The sequence below is a fragment of the Phaethon aethereus genome (genome assembly GCF_964289735.1).
Source record: "Phaethon aethereus genome assembly, chromosome: 6".
Lineage (NCBI taxonomy): Eukaryota > Metazoa > Chordata > Aves > Phaethontiformes > Phaethontidae > Phaethon > Phaethon aethereus.
This window is the reverse complement of record NC_138580.1, coordinates 42,091,103-42,108,556: the sequence shown is the minus strand read 5'-3', so window position 1 is coordinate 42,108,556 and position 17,454 is coordinate 42,091,103. Positions and strand designations below refer to the sequence as shown.

General features: G+C 42.7%; 1 protein-coding gene across 1 annotated transcript in view; it reads left to right on the top strand.

The window, feature by feature from the left end:
- Positions 1–16,094, top strand: part of LOC309406358 (UDP-glucuronosyltransferase 1A9-like) — a gene marked incomplete at both ends in the record, with an annotated part of 31,148 nt that extends 15,054 nt beyond the window's left edge. The window contains 4 exons of the mRNA XM_082001496.1: positions 12,867–12,998; positions 13,258–13,345; positions 14,168–14,387; positions 15,797–16,094. Coding sequence (XP_081857622.1) covers positions 12,867–12,998; positions 13,258–13,345; positions 14,168–14,387; positions 15,797–16,094 — 738 coding nt within the window. The remainder of the gene's footprint in view (positions 1–12,866; positions 12,999–13,257; positions 13,346–14,167; positions 14,388–15,796) is intronic.
- Between the last annotated feature and the right edge of the window lie 1,360 nt (positions 16,095–17,454).

Below are 17,454 nucleotides of genomic sequence, written 5' to 3'. Positions count from 1 at the left end.
GCTTACGCTGCCTTCTGAAAAGTTTCCCTACAAAGGGTGTACCTAGAGACATGGTAGTTCGGTAAATATCCTTAAAAAAATTCAGTTACATACTATCAACTTCCATAGCAAATGACTGTATGGTCAAAATTATTTGTGCAATAATTTTCATAATTAGGGCTGATTGTCTGCAAATCCTATCTGTGCATTAGTGGTGTTTGCTTTCATGGCCCAGGGGCATGCTCTCCCCAGCCTGATCCAGAATGGTATTTCTGAGTTGCTAATCCAGTTTTAAATATATCTGGCAAAAACCATGCCCTTGTCCTTCCTCCTTCAAGCCTCTACTTCATCCTTCCAAAAAGAGGCCTTTCAGGGAAATGAACTTTGATAGCAAATTTTCCATTTTCATTACAGTGTCAAGATAGCAGAAGGGTAAAGAAACCAGACCATTTCCCATGTGAAGCATTAATATTTTTCTAATCTTTTACAAATAGAAAATTATTTGGACTGGCAGGAGGGGAGAAATTTTCTTAAACTGAAAAGTCTTGTTTGGAAAATTAATGATCTGTTAATAGGCACTTTTGAGTAGACCACTTGTTGAAGGATCCCTCCTTTCCTTAAATCCCAGCATTCCTCCAATGCAGAAGAGGGTGTTTCCCGGTCTAGCTGCTGCTCTGATTACTGTCTGCCAAATTGGTTGAACTTTAACACCTCTTATTCTATCTTTGTCCATGATTATACATTTACCGCAAAGCAAATAAGTCTAAAGATCATCTGGAGAACCACAGCACAGAATGCTTAAAAGCATAGAGCTGGGGATATTCTTTCCGGGCAGCACTCACCAGATTTCTGCAGAAATGGCCTCGGTGTTTAGTGCTCATCCGCAAGTCACAGCAACACTGGTTCTGCTCCTGTCCGTGCTCAGTTCGGCTGCTGGTGGGAAGCTGCTGGTGGTGCCAGTGGATGGGAGTCGTTGGCTCAGCATGCGGGACGTGTTGGATGGTCTCAGGCAGAAGGGACATGAAATAGTCGTTGTTGCACCTGAAATCAGTTTGTACATAAAGCCAACAAAGAATTTTATAATGAAAATGTACCCAGTCCCTTTCACGCAGGAAGAGCTGGATGTAAATTTCCAAGCATTTTCACAGGATGTATTCAAAGAAGGATCTTTTCTGGAAAGAGTTATTAGAATTTATAAACGGTTAAAAAAAGGATCTGCCATGTTCCTGTCTTCCTGTGTGCACTTACTGTACAACAAAGAGCTTGTCAGATATCTTGAGGAGAGCAAGTTTGATGCTGTCCTTACAGACCCCATACTACCCTGTGGGCAGATACTGGCTGAGCATCTTTCAGTCCCTTCCATATTTCTCTTGCAGCAAATACCATGTGGTTTAGAATTTGAAGCCACTCAGTGTCCCAGTCCTCCTTCTTATGTCCCCAGGATATTTACAGAGCATACAGACCGCATGAACTTTTTCCAGCGGGTGAAGAATCTAATCTTTGACATCCCATGTTATTTTCTCTGTGAGTTTCTTTTTCAACCATATGCAAAACTGGCTTCTGAGTTCCTTCAGCGGGATGTGACTGTGTTAGATCTCCTACGCAACGCCTCCATTTGGCTTCTGCGATTAGACTTCGTGTTCCACTATCCTAGACCATTGATGCCCAACATGGTCATAATTGGAGGATTAAACTGCGCTCACAGGAAGCTTACTCAGGTGAGTCATGCCTGATTTTTGTTCTCAAGCTCCTGTGTTCACTAGAGAACTTTGTATCACAGATTTTCTTAGAAAGGTCTCTTTAACTGAGTGATAGTAAACTACTTCAGACTACTTTTCCTTTGCCAAGAGGTGCCAGTACTCATTTCAGTGAAGATATCTCGAGTATCACAGTATAAAAATGGAAGTGGTGTTTTGAATGGGCATAGCTCTGCTTGAAGTCCACATAGATTTGTGGAGGATCTGAATGTGATCACTTTGCTCAGAAACCTCCCCACAAAGACCTCCTGCCACCAACTGATGAATACAACTTCTTTGCTAAAGCTAGGATAAAGAGAAGATTGTGGGAAGGGCATAAGATGTTTTGATATCCATGAGAGCACTGTTTATAGTCACCTATGAAACCCTGAGTTTGCTCTTTCACATTTGTCTTTACTTAGAAGATGACTCTGTGCTTGTGGGTCTTCTCTCATTGTTCACAGGTAGGAGAACAACCTGTTTCCTATGGCAGGTTCATCTCTTGACTTGCTGCAGCAGCAAGAGTCCATGGCAACATTTTGTTTGCTTTGTGAACCTTCTTCTCTCATTGATCTTGTAGACACTGCTTCTCATACTGTGTTTCTGCTGTGTGTGAAATGTCCATAGACATAAAGCTGGTTTCTGGGATCTAAGATGCAAGTTTTCTGCAAGTTTTGATGTGACTGTGCCAGATCTCTTACACCAGGCTTCTATTTGGCTCATGAAGCTAGACTTTGTTTTACACTATCCCAGACCATTGATGCCCAACATGATTATGGTTAGTGGAGTAAACTGTGTTCACAAGAAGCTACCTGAGGTGGGTCGTACTCTGTTTTTTCTTGTCATTCTTGCAGGCTTTTACACACTCTAAAAAGTTGTAACATGGATTTTGTTAGAAATGTTTCTTTCTGTGGGTAAAAGCATTTCAAACTACTTTTCCTTTGCAAAGAGGTGCCAGGACTCCTTTCCATGAAGGTATATGAATATCACAGTATAAAAATGGCAAAAGTGTTGTAAATTAATTTAGCTCTGGGAAATTCCCCATTGGTCATGTGCCTCTGCTCAAAGCCAGCTTTGATATTTTTGCAGGTTGTTCAGGGTCTCTTTCACAGAATCATTAAGGTTGGAAAGGAACTTCAAGATCATCAAGTCCAACCGTTAACCCAACACCACCATGTCCCCTAAACCATGTCCTGAAGCACCACATCCACATGTTTTTTGAACACTTCCAGTGATGGTGATTCCACCACCTCCCTGGGCAGCCTGTTCCAATGTTTGACCACGACCAAAGCTTGACCACTTTTGCTCAGGACTGTTGATGTGGTGCAAGGCAGATTTTCATTTGAGGAGAACTTTGCTCATCCTGTGGTCCACTTGTCATTACTGATTTCCTCTACGATCCTGTCGTTTCTTTAAAGAAGGATTCGCTATGTTTTGAATTGTCATAGACTCATAAGATACTTAGGTTGGAAGGTCATTTGCAGGCCTCTCGGCCAACCTCCTAGTCAAAGCAGGTCCTGTCAGTTCAGGTTGTTCCATTCTATGTCTTGCCAAGTTTTGAGTATCTCCTGTGACCCTTATAGTGAAAACATTTTATTATATCCAATTTATTATTATATCCAATTAGAATTTTCCATGTTGCAGCTTTTGTCTGTTGCCTCGTGTCCTATCACTGTCACTCTCTCGGAAGAGTACAGCTTTGTCTTTATGCCCATCTGTTAAGGTAGTTAAAGATCTCCTGTTAGCCTTCTCTTCTGAATCTTGAGCAAGCTCATCTTTCTCAGCCCCTTTTTGTGCATCATGCTCCCCAGGTCCTAACTATCTACTTGGCTTTTGCTGTATTTGTTCCAGCACATCAATGTCTGTTTTGTACTGGAGAGTCCAAAACTGGACAGGTACCCACATGTCTTCAGATGTTTCCCAAGTGCTGAACAGAGGAGAAGGATCTGCTCTCTCCATCTGCTGGCTACATTCTTACTCGCACAGCCCAGGATGCTCTTGCCTCTGTGGCTGCAAGGGCACACTGTTGACTCATATTCAGTGTTGACTCATTGACTTTTTGTCCACAAGGACCTTGGGTCATTTTCTGCAGAGCTGCTGTCTGTCCAGCTGGAGTGCAGCCTGTCCCGTGGCATGGGGTTATCCCACCCCAGCGGCAGAACTTTGCTTTTGCCTTTGCTGACCTTCATGATGCTCCTGTTGGCCCATTTCTCCATTGTGGCATTCTTTTTGCATATCCCAGGCCAGTGATGCTCCTTATTTAAAGTATCAACTGGCATCATAAAAATAAAGTATAAGTTAGGTTACTTAATTCTTATAAAATGACTGTTGGATTCTTTAAATGTGTATTCAAATATACTTTGTGGTTTGCAGAATAACATCATAGCTTCTATTTTCAGTAATGACTGTTAAGTAAGTTTTTCAGATGCTCACTTTGCAAAACAGTGAAATAGGGCTTATTTTTCAGAAAAAGCTGAATCTCACACAGTAAAAATGAAGCATTTTAAAGAGGATTCAAACTTGGCACTCAGTCTAGAAAAGCAGAGGTGGAATAAACCGTATAGTTAAACCTATGAAAAGAACTACAACAGAGGATCCGTGACAGAGGTCTATAAAATCCTGAAAAGTGTAGCAAAAGTGAAAGGGGAACTGATATGCAGTTTCTCCCAATACTTGACCTATGACTAACACTGAAATGAGGTGGCAGCAAGCTCAAAGCAAACAAAAGGGAGTACTTTTTCACACCATGCACAAAAAAAAAAAAATCTGCCTCTCAACACCAGCAGATCTTTATTTTTTTTGTAGACAAAACCTATGATTTTAAAAAGGATTTGAGTGGTTAATAAGAGGTACATTCTGACTGCCAGGATTTGTAGTCTTACAAAAGAGGTAATCATGGATTCCCCTAACTGGGGATATTTGCTGTACCATTTCCAGCATACAACCTTGGCACTCAACTCGGTACTTTAGCTTTACTTTGTCCTGATATGTCTTTTCACCCTTCCCTTTGAAATGGGCTGAACTTGCTGTTTGGCTAGTGGACTTCAGTCTCAGGACTCATATACACGTGAAATGGTTTTGTGTGTTGCTCAAAATCCAGCGACACAACTTTTAAACTCTTATGAATGTGCCTTAAGGTGTTTTTTGTTTTTCACCTTTTTCATGTTGTTCTATAGCATCATGTGTTAGTGTTACACAGATAATACGTGTTTGGCTGAAATGTTAGCAGAACTTGAAGATTACATGGAAGTGACTATATCTCAAATATGAGATTAGCATAGGGTAACAGTAGGTCTGCAACTCTGGGGCAACTACCTGAGTGTATACTGCCACCTTAGAGCATATGTAAAGCTGCATTGCCTTTTTACTGAGAGATCTTTTCCGCTGAAATGTGAAAATGCACACATTGGTACTGCAGCTAACTCTCTGGCATGTGAGAATACCTTCTGTCCCCCTCTTTTAGTTTTTGGTCTTTTAATATCACCTCACTGTCAGCTAGAGAGAAAGTTTTGCTTAAATGGGCTGTAGAATGGGACTGTACTGATGTCTGAAATTCCTTCCTCTTTAATGTAGTTTCCTTAGACGTTACAATCCTGCTTGCTGTCTAGAGAATGGCTTATGAGAATCACTTTTCTTAACATGCCACAACGGAGAACCTCTTATAAAAAATAAACTTTTTAGGACACACTTAGAATTAGCCTTGGAATGTCCTTATCACATCTAGGTGCCTTTGGCAAAGGTAGACATTTCATGAACCACATTCCTCATCACTCCTACCTGCTCCAAGCCAACTTGTCCAGGCTGTATGAAGAAACCATTCAGAGCTGTCTCCGATCAGGTGTGCTTGGTTGGGGATCTAAAACAGTCTCTCTTCTCCAACCAGCAATTGCTCTTGTTCAGCTACCATTCCTATATCTTGTTTTGCTTTTGTAAACATGCAATCCACCTTTTCCCTTTCCATGAAATATGCCTTGATGGCAGATGAGAACTGCTTGGTCAGGCACTTCTTTTAAGCACAAACTGCATATATCTGCTTTTCTAGGTTTATCTTAAAAATTTTCATGTGCCTTTGCATGTTCTTGCTATCCAAGGACATCGTTTTGTTTATAGGTGCCTATTTAATTCACCCATCTACCCATTGAGTTTCCATTGCATCATTTGCTGCAGCTTCAACCCAGGTTCTCAAGAAAAATTAGGCACTTAAATCCCATTCAAATCAGCCTGATTTAGATATTTAAACAAGTCCTCGGAGTGGGACTGTCTTCCACATCAGAGCACATCAGCCATGCTGTTATACAGGCAAACCGTCAAAATCTCAGATATAAAAAGCTTTTTCAGAATGTCCAGTCCTGAATCGCTCAAACTGCCATTTGTGTCCCTGATTGTACTATTTACTGCTACCCAGAAAAGTTTGGCTCCATCATCATAGTTACTCCCCATTAAATGGCTGTAGGCTCCAGTCGAGTGTTATAGAGAACAGGACTTCCAGTCTGGTTTGGGGTTTTTTTTGCCTTAAATATCTTACCATAGCACATGCAGAAGCAGCTGAGAAACTCAGTTCTCCCCTTCTGGTAACCACAGGACACAGGTGTGGGCTTCCCTTTGCTCATACCACAGCCAAGCCTTATTAACTTCTTTTGAAAAGTAACTGTTATTAAGAACTTTCAAAACTGTTTGGCCCATAGCCTCTCACCTATGAACTCTTATGGCCCCTCTTGAGCAAGGACCACATATTCTGCTGCATCACTGCTTTCAAAAAGATGTTTGGCCTCAAGCCACTCACCTATGAACTCTTACGGCCTCTCTTGAGCAAGAACTGCATATTCTGTTGTATCATTTTTTATATAAAAACTGTTTGGTTAATATGTTACCCAAACTTTGGTGATGCCACTGCTTGGCGTGCCAACTCCTGCTTACCATGTAGAACATCATGTGTGAACTCCAGGCACCTTTCTAAGCAAAGGTGTAAGAGAGAAGGTTGGCGGTTTAAGTCTGTCATGTCAATAGTGCAACACGCTTCTTGTATTATAAGCTCTCTGGAGAAGCTCAGTGGCCATGAAATGGGGAAGCAGTACTCCTGACTTTAATCTGGCACAGGACAGTCAAGTGCACAGTGACTCACTTCAAACAACCCTGATACAGAAAAATCCCTTTACAAACAACTGTTACCTCTGCTAATCAAAGACTCTGCTAATGGTATCGAATCATTTAAGATAACGTAAATGCATGGAAATGCATCTTGCTTTAGATCCCTTGATAGCACTCTTATCCATGCTTTTATCACCATTTGCTTTTATCACTTTTTTTATCACCATGATCTATCTTTGAACTCCAACAACCCATTTTAGCAAACATTTTGTAAAGGTAAAGATTAACGACCATCAAGTTATAAATGAGGTACAACTATTTTTTTCTTTCATATACTGCTTGGAAGAAGTAAGAAGGAACAGTTCATTTCTTTTCCTGCTGACAGCCCCATGACAGTTATGTGGAGGTACCAGATATACACTGGGCTTGTTCTTTTTCTTTCTTTCTGGAGTTTGGCAGAAGGTGGGAAGCTCTTGGTTGTGCCTCAGGATGGAAGCCACTGGCTGAGCATGCGTCTGGTTCTGGAGAGGCTCTGGGAAAGGGGGCACGAAATTGTTGCGGTGATTCCTGAAGCCACTTTGCTCATGAAAACCTCACAGTCTTTCACCATCAAAACATATACTGTGCCTTACACACAGGCGTTTGTGGATAGATACTACCATTCAATCGGTGAAAGAATTTTTGATAACCCTCCCTTTCTAGAAAAAATTACAATTTTACTCAGCAATATATCAGAACTGACCAACATGTTCTCTTCTACTTGTCGGCATCTCTTACATGATGAAGAACTAATGAAGTACCTCCAGGACAGTAAATTTGATGCCGTTATGATGGATCCTGTGTTGCCTTGTGGACCAATTGTTGCTGAACATCTCTCTCTCCCTTCAGTGTACTTCATGCGTGGTCTTCCATGTACCTTAGACTACAAAGCCAACCAGTGTCCCAGTCCTTTTTCTTACGTGCCGAGGACTTTCACATCCAATTCAGATCACATGACATTTACGGAGCGTGTGAAGAACCTCCTGGCTGGGTTTTCAGAGCATTTGTTTTGCTATCTATTTTATTTAAAATACAACAACTTAGCTTCTGAATTTCTTCACAGAGAAGTAACAGTACTGGAACTGTTTAGCAAAGCATCCATTTGGCTCATGAGATATGACTTTGTTTTTGAGTATCCACGCCCAATAATGCCAAATATGGTCTATGTTGGAGGCATCAACTGTGAGCAGAAGCAGCCATTATCAAAGGTTTGTCATTGTTTACGTTGAGGGTAGTACAGCATTTACTAGTGATTGCTTAAGATTTGCTTTTTTAAGTGCTCCCTATAGTAGTATCTGTGCTTGAGCCAATGTGTGATCAAACACCAGGATGGCATGATTTGGAAGTAGGAATCTCGGGCTCTGATAGGTGATCACAAGACTTCCACTGCAAGCAGGTGAAGGGTTTCTCTCCAGGAGAGCTTAGGCGAAGTTGGCTAAGTGATGTATCTAACTAGGTATAACTTATCTTGTTGTAAGCATAACACCATAATATTAGACAATCATGGCACATATGTTATATCTAGATAAATGACAAAGTAATTCCAGGTCATACGTTTTAATATCCCTAGCAGTTTGGGAATACCGATTAATTGCAGGAGACCTGATTGCATGAAAAATGGCAACGTGGAACTAACTCTGTGTATATACCCAGGCACTTACAGTGTGCCAAAGAGACTGATAATGTGTATGCATACCCCAAAACCAGGAGTATGCAATCAAAAATGGTAGAGGGAGCTCTTTTGCCTCTGAATTTGTGTAAGCAGCAATGTAAGATAGCATATAAGAGGATGATTAGAAAAAAGAAGCCTTCAGGATCGTATCTACCCTCCCTCCCTAGTTTGTTTAAATCTCCCTAGTGGGCTATGCAAATAGTGCAGATATCAGTCATTTGTTCTGTTTTTCAGACCGTGGTGGTGTTGCAACAGCAGAAGTTATTGCCAAGCTTGTGTCAGGTCTACTACTGTAGACTCAGGGCTTTCACTTTGATAACTGGTACAATATAGAAGTAAATCTGAAGATAATCCTTATCAACCCACTGTATATCAAATCTCTGTCAATCATTGCTTCTTGTTTAGACCCTGAGAGTGCAAGGTAACCCAAAGGTCAGACTTTTGTTCCAAGTTTTATGTCCAATCAGCTGAGCAGACTTAAGGCAGGGAGTTCATCATTAACTGGATGTTAATAAGATAGTGATGGCTTGGTCAGGTGTTACCTCCCATTCATAACTGTTCAGCATTTCAGTGCGACGCATGGCCAATTGCTTCACACTTCTTGCTTGAGCATTTGAATCCGCTAATGTTAATTCACGCATTCAACTTCACCTTGCAGTGCCCAGTTGCTTAAAGCCTTCACTGTGTGCACAGATGATAAACCCAACCTTTACCCACAGTTAAAAATTACCCTCATTTCTGCCCACAAACATACAGTCCATTAAAAATTAAACACTTAACTAAGGTAAGATTAAAGTGCAAAGTACCCCACGATTCACTCCTTATCCCCTGCAATAGTTTTGTGGTCGTTTAAAACTTCGCTGACAGCACAAGGAAAATGTCTTCTTCAAATCCAGGATTTAATTCTCTTGCCTCCTGGGTTGTGTTTTTCCTGCTCCTGTGGACTTTTTCTGAAGGTGGAAAGCTTTTGGTTGTACCTATTGATGGCAGCCACTGGCTCAGCATGCGTCCAGTTGTGGAGCGGCTCAGACAGAAGGGACATGAAATCGTGGTGGTTGCGCCAGAGATAAGTTTGCGGATAGATTCATCAGTGCATTATACCGTGAAAACATACTCTGTGCCTTACACCAAGGAGTATGTGGAGACAGAATTTAAAAAGCTAGGCTATAGGAGTTTCACACCTCAACCCTTCTTGGAAAAATTCTCAAAAATGGCAAATATTACAACCATGTTCTTTGATTCATGCAAACGTCTTCTGTCTAACAAAGAGCTGATCAAATACCTTGAAGAAAGCAAATTTGATGCTGTCTTTATGGATCCTTTTTTTCCCTGTGGACAGATAGTGGCCGAACATCTCTCACTGCCTTCTGTGTACCTCGTACGGGGACTGCCATGCAGCCTAGAATTCCACGCTACCCTCTGCCCAAATCCTCCTTCTTACGTTCCTAGGTTCTTCACTCGCTACACGGACCGCATGACATTCCTCCAGCGCACGGGCAATCTCATAGCTAGCCTGAGCAGTTCCTTGGCTTGCAGCTTGCTTTATTCACCGTATGATCCTTTGATCAAAGAATTCCTCCAACAAGAAGCAACAGTGCTTGAATTGTTCAGCCATGCGTCTATTTGGCTCATGAAATATGACTTTGTGTTTGAGTACCCCAGGCCCCTAATGCCTAATATGGTCTTGACTGGAGGCATAAGCTGCACTCAGGAAAAAGCTTTATCACAGGTTAGTTACCTTTTTTTCCCCGTTTAGCTATGGCTACACTGCTTGCTCTCACCATGAGATGGAGCTGCCGAGAGTAACAAATAGTAACAGGAGAAAGCGAGGTGGAAGTGGCTAGGAAAGCACTTTGCACCTCTGCATCCCCTGTGCAATGAGAAGTAAGTTATTTTGTGGGAGACCTCCACACTGCCAGACAAGCGTGCACGAAAAGCTAGGCTTTTCCCTCAATATTTTCTGCCAGCCTATTTCCAGTAATTTAATTTTGTATACCTGTTGACAAGACTTGGTGCTTAGCTGGGGTAATGCAGCAGGCCAAATCATGCTAGTCTTCCGCCCTTGACCAGCGGACCATTTCTGCAGGAATTTCAGATAGCAGCAGACCTGAATGAAGTTCCCACCACCCAGTGAAGCAGCAAGAGACCTCCATCTTTTGTGTAAAATACTCTGTCCCAGATCTGGACTGCAACTGTATTTTGCTTGAACTATGCCAAACTTCCTAAATATGGGATATCTGCCACTTTCCACTAAGAAATCCTCCTAAATCTGAGTGCTTTCTCTTTATTTTTCAGTGATTGTCTATTGCAGGTATTTCATAAAGGTCGTGTGTAGCACCCACCGATACAAGCAGCTGCTGGTTAAAAAGACTTTAGTAAAATAACCTACCTATTCCCAAAGAAGGGCTACAAAAAGTTTCATAATGGTAGTGGCATTTCTGAGCAGAAAGTCAGACCTTGGCTCCCAAAAACATTTAAAGAACAGAGTAAAACTCATGTGACTGGTCCCACAGAAAATAAATAGGCTAAATATGCCCTGAAATAGCCGTATCTGTTCCAGTGCATCAGGAACTGCCAAAGAATTTTGTACCAAAAGCACATCTGTAATTTGGGGAGGATTTTTGCAGTTCCCAGATGTCTGTAAGTTTATACAGAACTGAGGCCCAAGTTCCCAACCAAACATCTATGATGCCTTAGAGAGCCTGTCTTCAGAGAAATCTGGTAAGAGAGAACCAAGCCCTGAAACTAAGAGTTACATTTCACCTTCTTTGCCCCTAGGAGAGCATCACGTCTGCCACTCAGCATGCAGCTATCGCCAAACCTTCGATGGCTCCTTCTGTTTGGGATCCAGCCCATGCCAAGGGCCACAGCACTCTCGTCAGGCACAAAAATACGTAACAGAGTGTAAACTAAGAGGGTCAGTCTTAGTTATCCCCTCAGACCCTAAAGATAACATTTCAATTGCCAGACTTATGGGAACATTTAGTTAATTTTCTTCCACTCATTTAACTCTGATGCCCACAGCAATTCCCTCCAGTTTTGTCTTTCCTTCCCTGGCTTTAGCAAATATTTTTCTATGCCACAGGATTTTTGCTTCAGCCATCAGCTGTTTTTATGCTTCATCAGAATCCTTTTGTTCTTGGATTCCAGTGACAGATCTCCTAGTCCTTCTTTTATTTAAATAAAATTATTTAAATCTAACTAACAAAACAGATAAAAAAAGGGAGTGGTTCAATATTATCATACCCAAAGCAGACCCAGTATTAGAAATTAGAGCTTTCTGCTGTCAGAACACTTTTCAAAATCTTAATTCTCTCTTGCAGCTGCATGGTTTGAAAAGAGCAGCATCAACTCTAAAGCCAGAGTATCTGACTTGCAATAAATGTGAAAATAAACCACAGTGTATTCACCTGGGGATTGGTTGCCAGGAAAAGTATGATGATGAATTATCTCCTTAATTGGTACAGCATCTTTTTTACTGCACAGAAACTGATGTCTTTGAGCAGGCAGGCTTTTACAACATGACTATTTTAAAGTGAATTTTCTCTCATGTCTCATGACTCTCGGATCGGGCTTCAATTCTGCAAACACTCACACACCTCCATAACTTTGTTCATCCACCTGTGCCCATTTTTTCCCCCTGGGACTCATTTTCATATAGAAAACTGTCCTGGTTTCGGCTGGGATAGAGTTAATTTTCTTCCTGATGGCTGGTATAGCCCTGTGGTTTGGATCTGGGATGAAAATAATGTTGATAACATGCTGATGTTTTCAGTTGTTGCTGAGCAGTCAAGGACTGTCCAGCTTCTCATGCTGGCCTGCCAGTGAGGAGGCTGGGGGTGCCCGGGGAGCTGGAGGGGACACAGCCAGGACAGCTGACCCAAGCTGGCCAAAGGGATATTCCATACCATACAATGGCATGCCCAGTATGTAAACTGGGAGAGTTGGCCAGGGAGGGGCCATGGCTTGGGAAAGGGCTGGGCTTTGGTCGGTGGGTGGTGAGCAATTGCATTATGCATCACTTATTTTGTATATTCTTTTATCATTATTATTATTATTTTCCCTTCCTTTTCTGTTCTATTAAACTCTCTTTATCTCAACCCGCAAATTTTACTTTTTCCTGATTCTCTCCCTCATCCCCCCATGGGGCGGGGGGGAGTAAGCGAACGGCTACAGAGTGTTCAGCTGCCTGATGGGTTAAACCACCACAATAACTAATTTTCTTGATCATAATTTTGTTGTGTTGAGTGTTCATTTTATTGCCTTTCCAGAGAGTTTTGTGGGAATGTGACAGAAATTGCAGCGTATGACGTGGAAGGGACTTTGACTAAGGACGCGCTTTGTGTTGGCAGGAATTTGAAGCTATTGTGAATGCCTCTGGAGAACATGGCATTGTTGTCTTCTCACTGGGCTCTATGGTCTCCCAGATTCCTATCAAGAAAGCCACAGAAATCGCAGAAGCCTTGGGATCAGTCCCTCAGACGGTATGGTTTCCCTCTTCCCCTTCCAGCACAGCAATTCAAGACTTGTTTTCAAATACAGTATGTGATTACCTTTGGCTTTCAGTGTTCTTGGTCCTCCTTTCTTTCTCCTGATGCCAGAAGAAACTATTGCCCCAGCTCCCCTGCATGACAAGACAGGTTTTGTGCACCACGGATGATTTAGCTGTGCTTTTCAAACCCACTGAGGAGCAACAAGAGGCTGGCTTCTGAGAACTCACATTGTGTTTACTTCTCTTGAAAGGTTTTGTGGCGATACACAGGAGAGGTGCCCGCCAACCTGCCGAAGAACATAAAGCTTGTCAAATGGCTGCCACAGAATGATCTTCTAGGTAGGTCTGAGATACCTTGAGTGGTACCAGCGTGGTTTTTTTAGTCTGATAATGCTGTTGTAAGGCCCCATTAGCATAATCTGTGCTGACTCCCTATATCACTGTGGGTCACAAGACTTCCTTACAGCCTTTGCTGTTTGAACCAGAGCTCATCTTTTAGAAACTTATCCAATTAAAACTTCAAAATTCCCGAATTATAAAACAACACTGTCTGGAAAGGTGTTCCAACACACTTGACTACCTCTTAGTGTCAAAAATGGGGGTCTGTCTTTATCTCTGACTAGCCAGCCTCAACACCCAGCCATGGGTTTTTGTCATGTTTTGTCTACTGGACGGAAAAGAAAGTTAAAGGACCCCGAGTGAGCATTTCCAGACAAGTCATTGGACTTTTCAAGTGGTAAAATTGTATGTGCTATTGCCAGGAGTGCATTTGTTGGCTAGACGACAGGGCTTGGCTGTGGGAGATCTGCAAAACCAGCAAATAAAAGACATGATAAAAAAGAAAGCAATGGTAACATCCTCTTTAACCTCACTTGGCTTTGATTTCATCCTAAAATCTGAGAAACTTTAGAGGATTATTCGAGACTTTCCAGAGATTGCCCAAGCCAACACAGAGCTCTACAACCCAAGGTTCATTGTACAACCCTTGTAAAGTCCTGTTCTCTGCACCTAAGTCTGTCTATAAGTAATGATGCACATGACAGCCCAAAGTTCTCGATTTATACCTACCAGTGCCATTTTTGTGCAAGTTTTTCCCCAGGGATGTGTTACTGTGACTTAACAAATCAAATATAGCTAAGCAAGTCTCTCTTTCCTCCACAGCTCACCCTAAGACTCGTGCCTTTATTACCCATGGAGGCTCACATGGTGTTTACGAGGGCATATGCAATGCGGTGCCAATGGTACTAATGCCTTTATTTGGAGACCAGATGGACAACGCCAAGCGAATAGAGTCACGGGGAGCAGGACTGACACTGAACATACTCAAAATGACTTCGAAGGACATATCCACTGCCCTGAAAGCAGTTATTAATGATAAAAAGTCAGTAATAGAATCACAGCCTTTCACCTTCTACTTTTCTGTAATGCCAGCACTCTAGCTTCTGGAATACTAATCTGTTCTTATATGCCTTCTTATATCAAAGTTACATCATTGAGAAGCTGATGCTTGCCCCCGGTTAACCTCGTCCTGTCCTTGTAGCAGGACCGTACTTTTCACTGCCTGGGATTATAATCATTAGCTGACAAGAACTGGCTGATAGGAGAGGATGCAGGTATTGGAGAAGATGCGGTATAAGTGCAATGAAAAAAATCGAGTTGAAAAAGATGTGTCCCCTGCTTAAAGCAAATTTACCAGGTAGTGATGTCGAGGCCTTTGACACAATGTGGTAGAAAAGGGTTATCGGTGAAGGGAGATGTGGCAGGCTGATTTTGTTCCCCAAATCAGTGGTGACATGAGTCAGTGGGGAGCCTGAAAAGGTTGAAAGGCTCAGCCTGCCTGCCTGATTTTCTTTGCGTGAGGCTTGCCCAGAGATGCTGTCTGCAGAGCAGCAGGAGGAAGGAGACAAGTGGCAGTGCCTCGGTGTCGTCCAGAGGCTGTACTGCGTCAGGAAGCATTGCCTTCCAGCTGGCAGGGTTTACTAAACAGAGCTATTATCACTCATTTATTTTGCAGAGCAGTTTTCTTAGTCATTTTTTTCCCCCTTCGTGCTCATAAGGACCTGTATGAGCACAGCCAGCTGCTGCCTGGCTCAGCAAGGCTGGACAGTCCCAGCACAGAACAGGAGGAATATGCGCTGAGGCAGCACAGGGAACTACGGCAGGTATCATAGTATTGCAGTCAGCATGCCCAAGGTGTTTTAAGGCATCACAGCAAAGCAGAGCTTTAAGACATACCCTCCTCTTCCCAGCTCTTGTCATTAGGACTTCTCAGTCCTTGGCAACCTCTTCTCCATCATGTTTCTGAGAAATGGCCCCTTATTGCCATTGCTTCCTAACCATTGTTCTTACAGCAATACTACTACTACTGCATCTTGTTCTATAGCTGGACAGCTTTTCAACATCCAGTCTCACATTTCAGCCAGATATCTTCATCCTTCACTGCAGAGATTTTGCTGACAGCTGAAACCAAGCTTTTGCTTTTTCTTTTTTCTCTAATACTAACGGTAATAGTCTAATAAATTTTCTAATTTTCTAATACTACTAATAATAATAATTTCTCTCTCCTCCTGCATTTGTCATTGACAACAGCAGTTTTCTGGGCTCATAATTATCCTTTATCCTTCTTAGATAATTAGCCATTATCATTCTCATGGGGTGGTGGTGTTGGGGAAACACCACCAGAGCAGCCCCCAGTGGGCCATCAAACAACTGACACTGCATCTCTTTTTCCTGGGGACACAGTCCCAGCAGCACAAGTCACTGAAAACACCCAACATCTTTTCTTGGCAGGTACAAAGAGAACATCAAGCGTCTCTCAGACCTTCACCTTGACAGACCCATTCACCCCCTGGACCTGGCCGTGCACTGGGTGGAGTTTGTAATGAGACACAAAGGGGCCCCACACCTGCGACCTGCTGCTCACGACTTGAACTGGATCCAGTACCACTCCCTGGACGTCATCGCCTTCCTCCTCGCCGTGGTGTTCCTCTCCCTCTTCATTTCTCTGAAGTGCTGCCTATTCTGCTGCCGCAGGTGCTGCTGTAAGAAGGGAAGAACAAGAAAGCCAACCAAATCAAAGTCCCACTAGCAGATGAAACCAGTGGTAGGAGAGAAGGCCTCTGCTCCAGTCCAGAAGGATCAGAAAACATCTCAAATGTCACTAAAATAATTGCTGACTTTCAGTCAAGGAATAATAGCATTCCTTTAAACTATCACCATGGGAGGGGTTGTTTCACTGATATAATTTTTGCTTTTAATTAAGAATCAGTTGTTAAAAATAATTTGTATAGGAGTGCTTCAGTCACTTGGGAAGATATATTAGTGTGAAGCCCGAGGCTCCTGGCTTCCATGCCTTGGTGTACCAAGGACTCATGGTGACATTTTTTTAACCTCTATATGCAATGGAGATATATAGGGATTTCATGAGACTTTGCTTCAAGGGCTTTAAGAGAACCATTTGCTCTAGTATCAGGTTTATCAAGCCCTTTGAAATCTTTGTATAGCTGTTGTTATAGAAGAGGCAAATATTATACGCTGACAATACCTGTCATAAGCCAAGCTGGATGCACATCTTAAATGGGTTTTGTGTGTGTTTACAATGCCTTGAACAAAATTAAGCTTTCAGCAGGGCGGTTGTTGTAAAGCCATTGGTGTTTCACCCAAGCTCCCCATCAGGCAGAGTGCTGTATCTGGAGCTTACCTGTTGGGTGATGAGACCTTTGTAAGCAATGTTTATAAAACTCAACTAATTTACTCTTTGTAAGCGATGTTCAGGTAAAGACCCAAACCCCAGCCCTGGAAATAAATCGCCAATGCTAACAATAATGGCTCTTGTGTTTTCTGACTTGAGAGGTATAGGGCTGGATGCTTGTTCGATCACGGAGATAGAGCTGGAGAAGGGAAAGATTCAATGCCCCACGGTGTGAAAGCCACCGCAGTGCTCAAAAGCCACTTCTCAGCATTGCTGTCTCACCGCATGGTGACTTGGTCCTTGCTGGTTACATCCCGAGGCTGCCACAGTCCCCACTACTATGTACAGAAAAAGCCAGAAAAGACCTTAAATATAATATTCAGGGCTCAAAACAGACTGGGGCATCTCCGTACATCATGGCGGCACAGGTGTCCTGCTAAGTACCTGGTGCTGTTATTTTCTGCTGCTGTTTGAAAAAGCAGGTACTTTTAGGTTCAAGAAGATAGTCCCTCTCCTCCCCAGCCTGACCCCGTGGCAGTGCCCGATCCTCGTGGGCATTCACACCACCTGCAACCCGTCCAGAACCGATGCCAACTGTTGCTTTTCAATCTCTGCCTTTCCCTCCCCTCCTCCTGCCCCTGGTAAACAGAAGGAAACCCTTCTTTGGGACATGTCGAGTCCCCGCTGTGCGTAAGAGTTCACCTGCTTTTCAAACGCAGCTTTCGTGGCTCCTCGTGTTCCTGAAGCGACAGCTCTG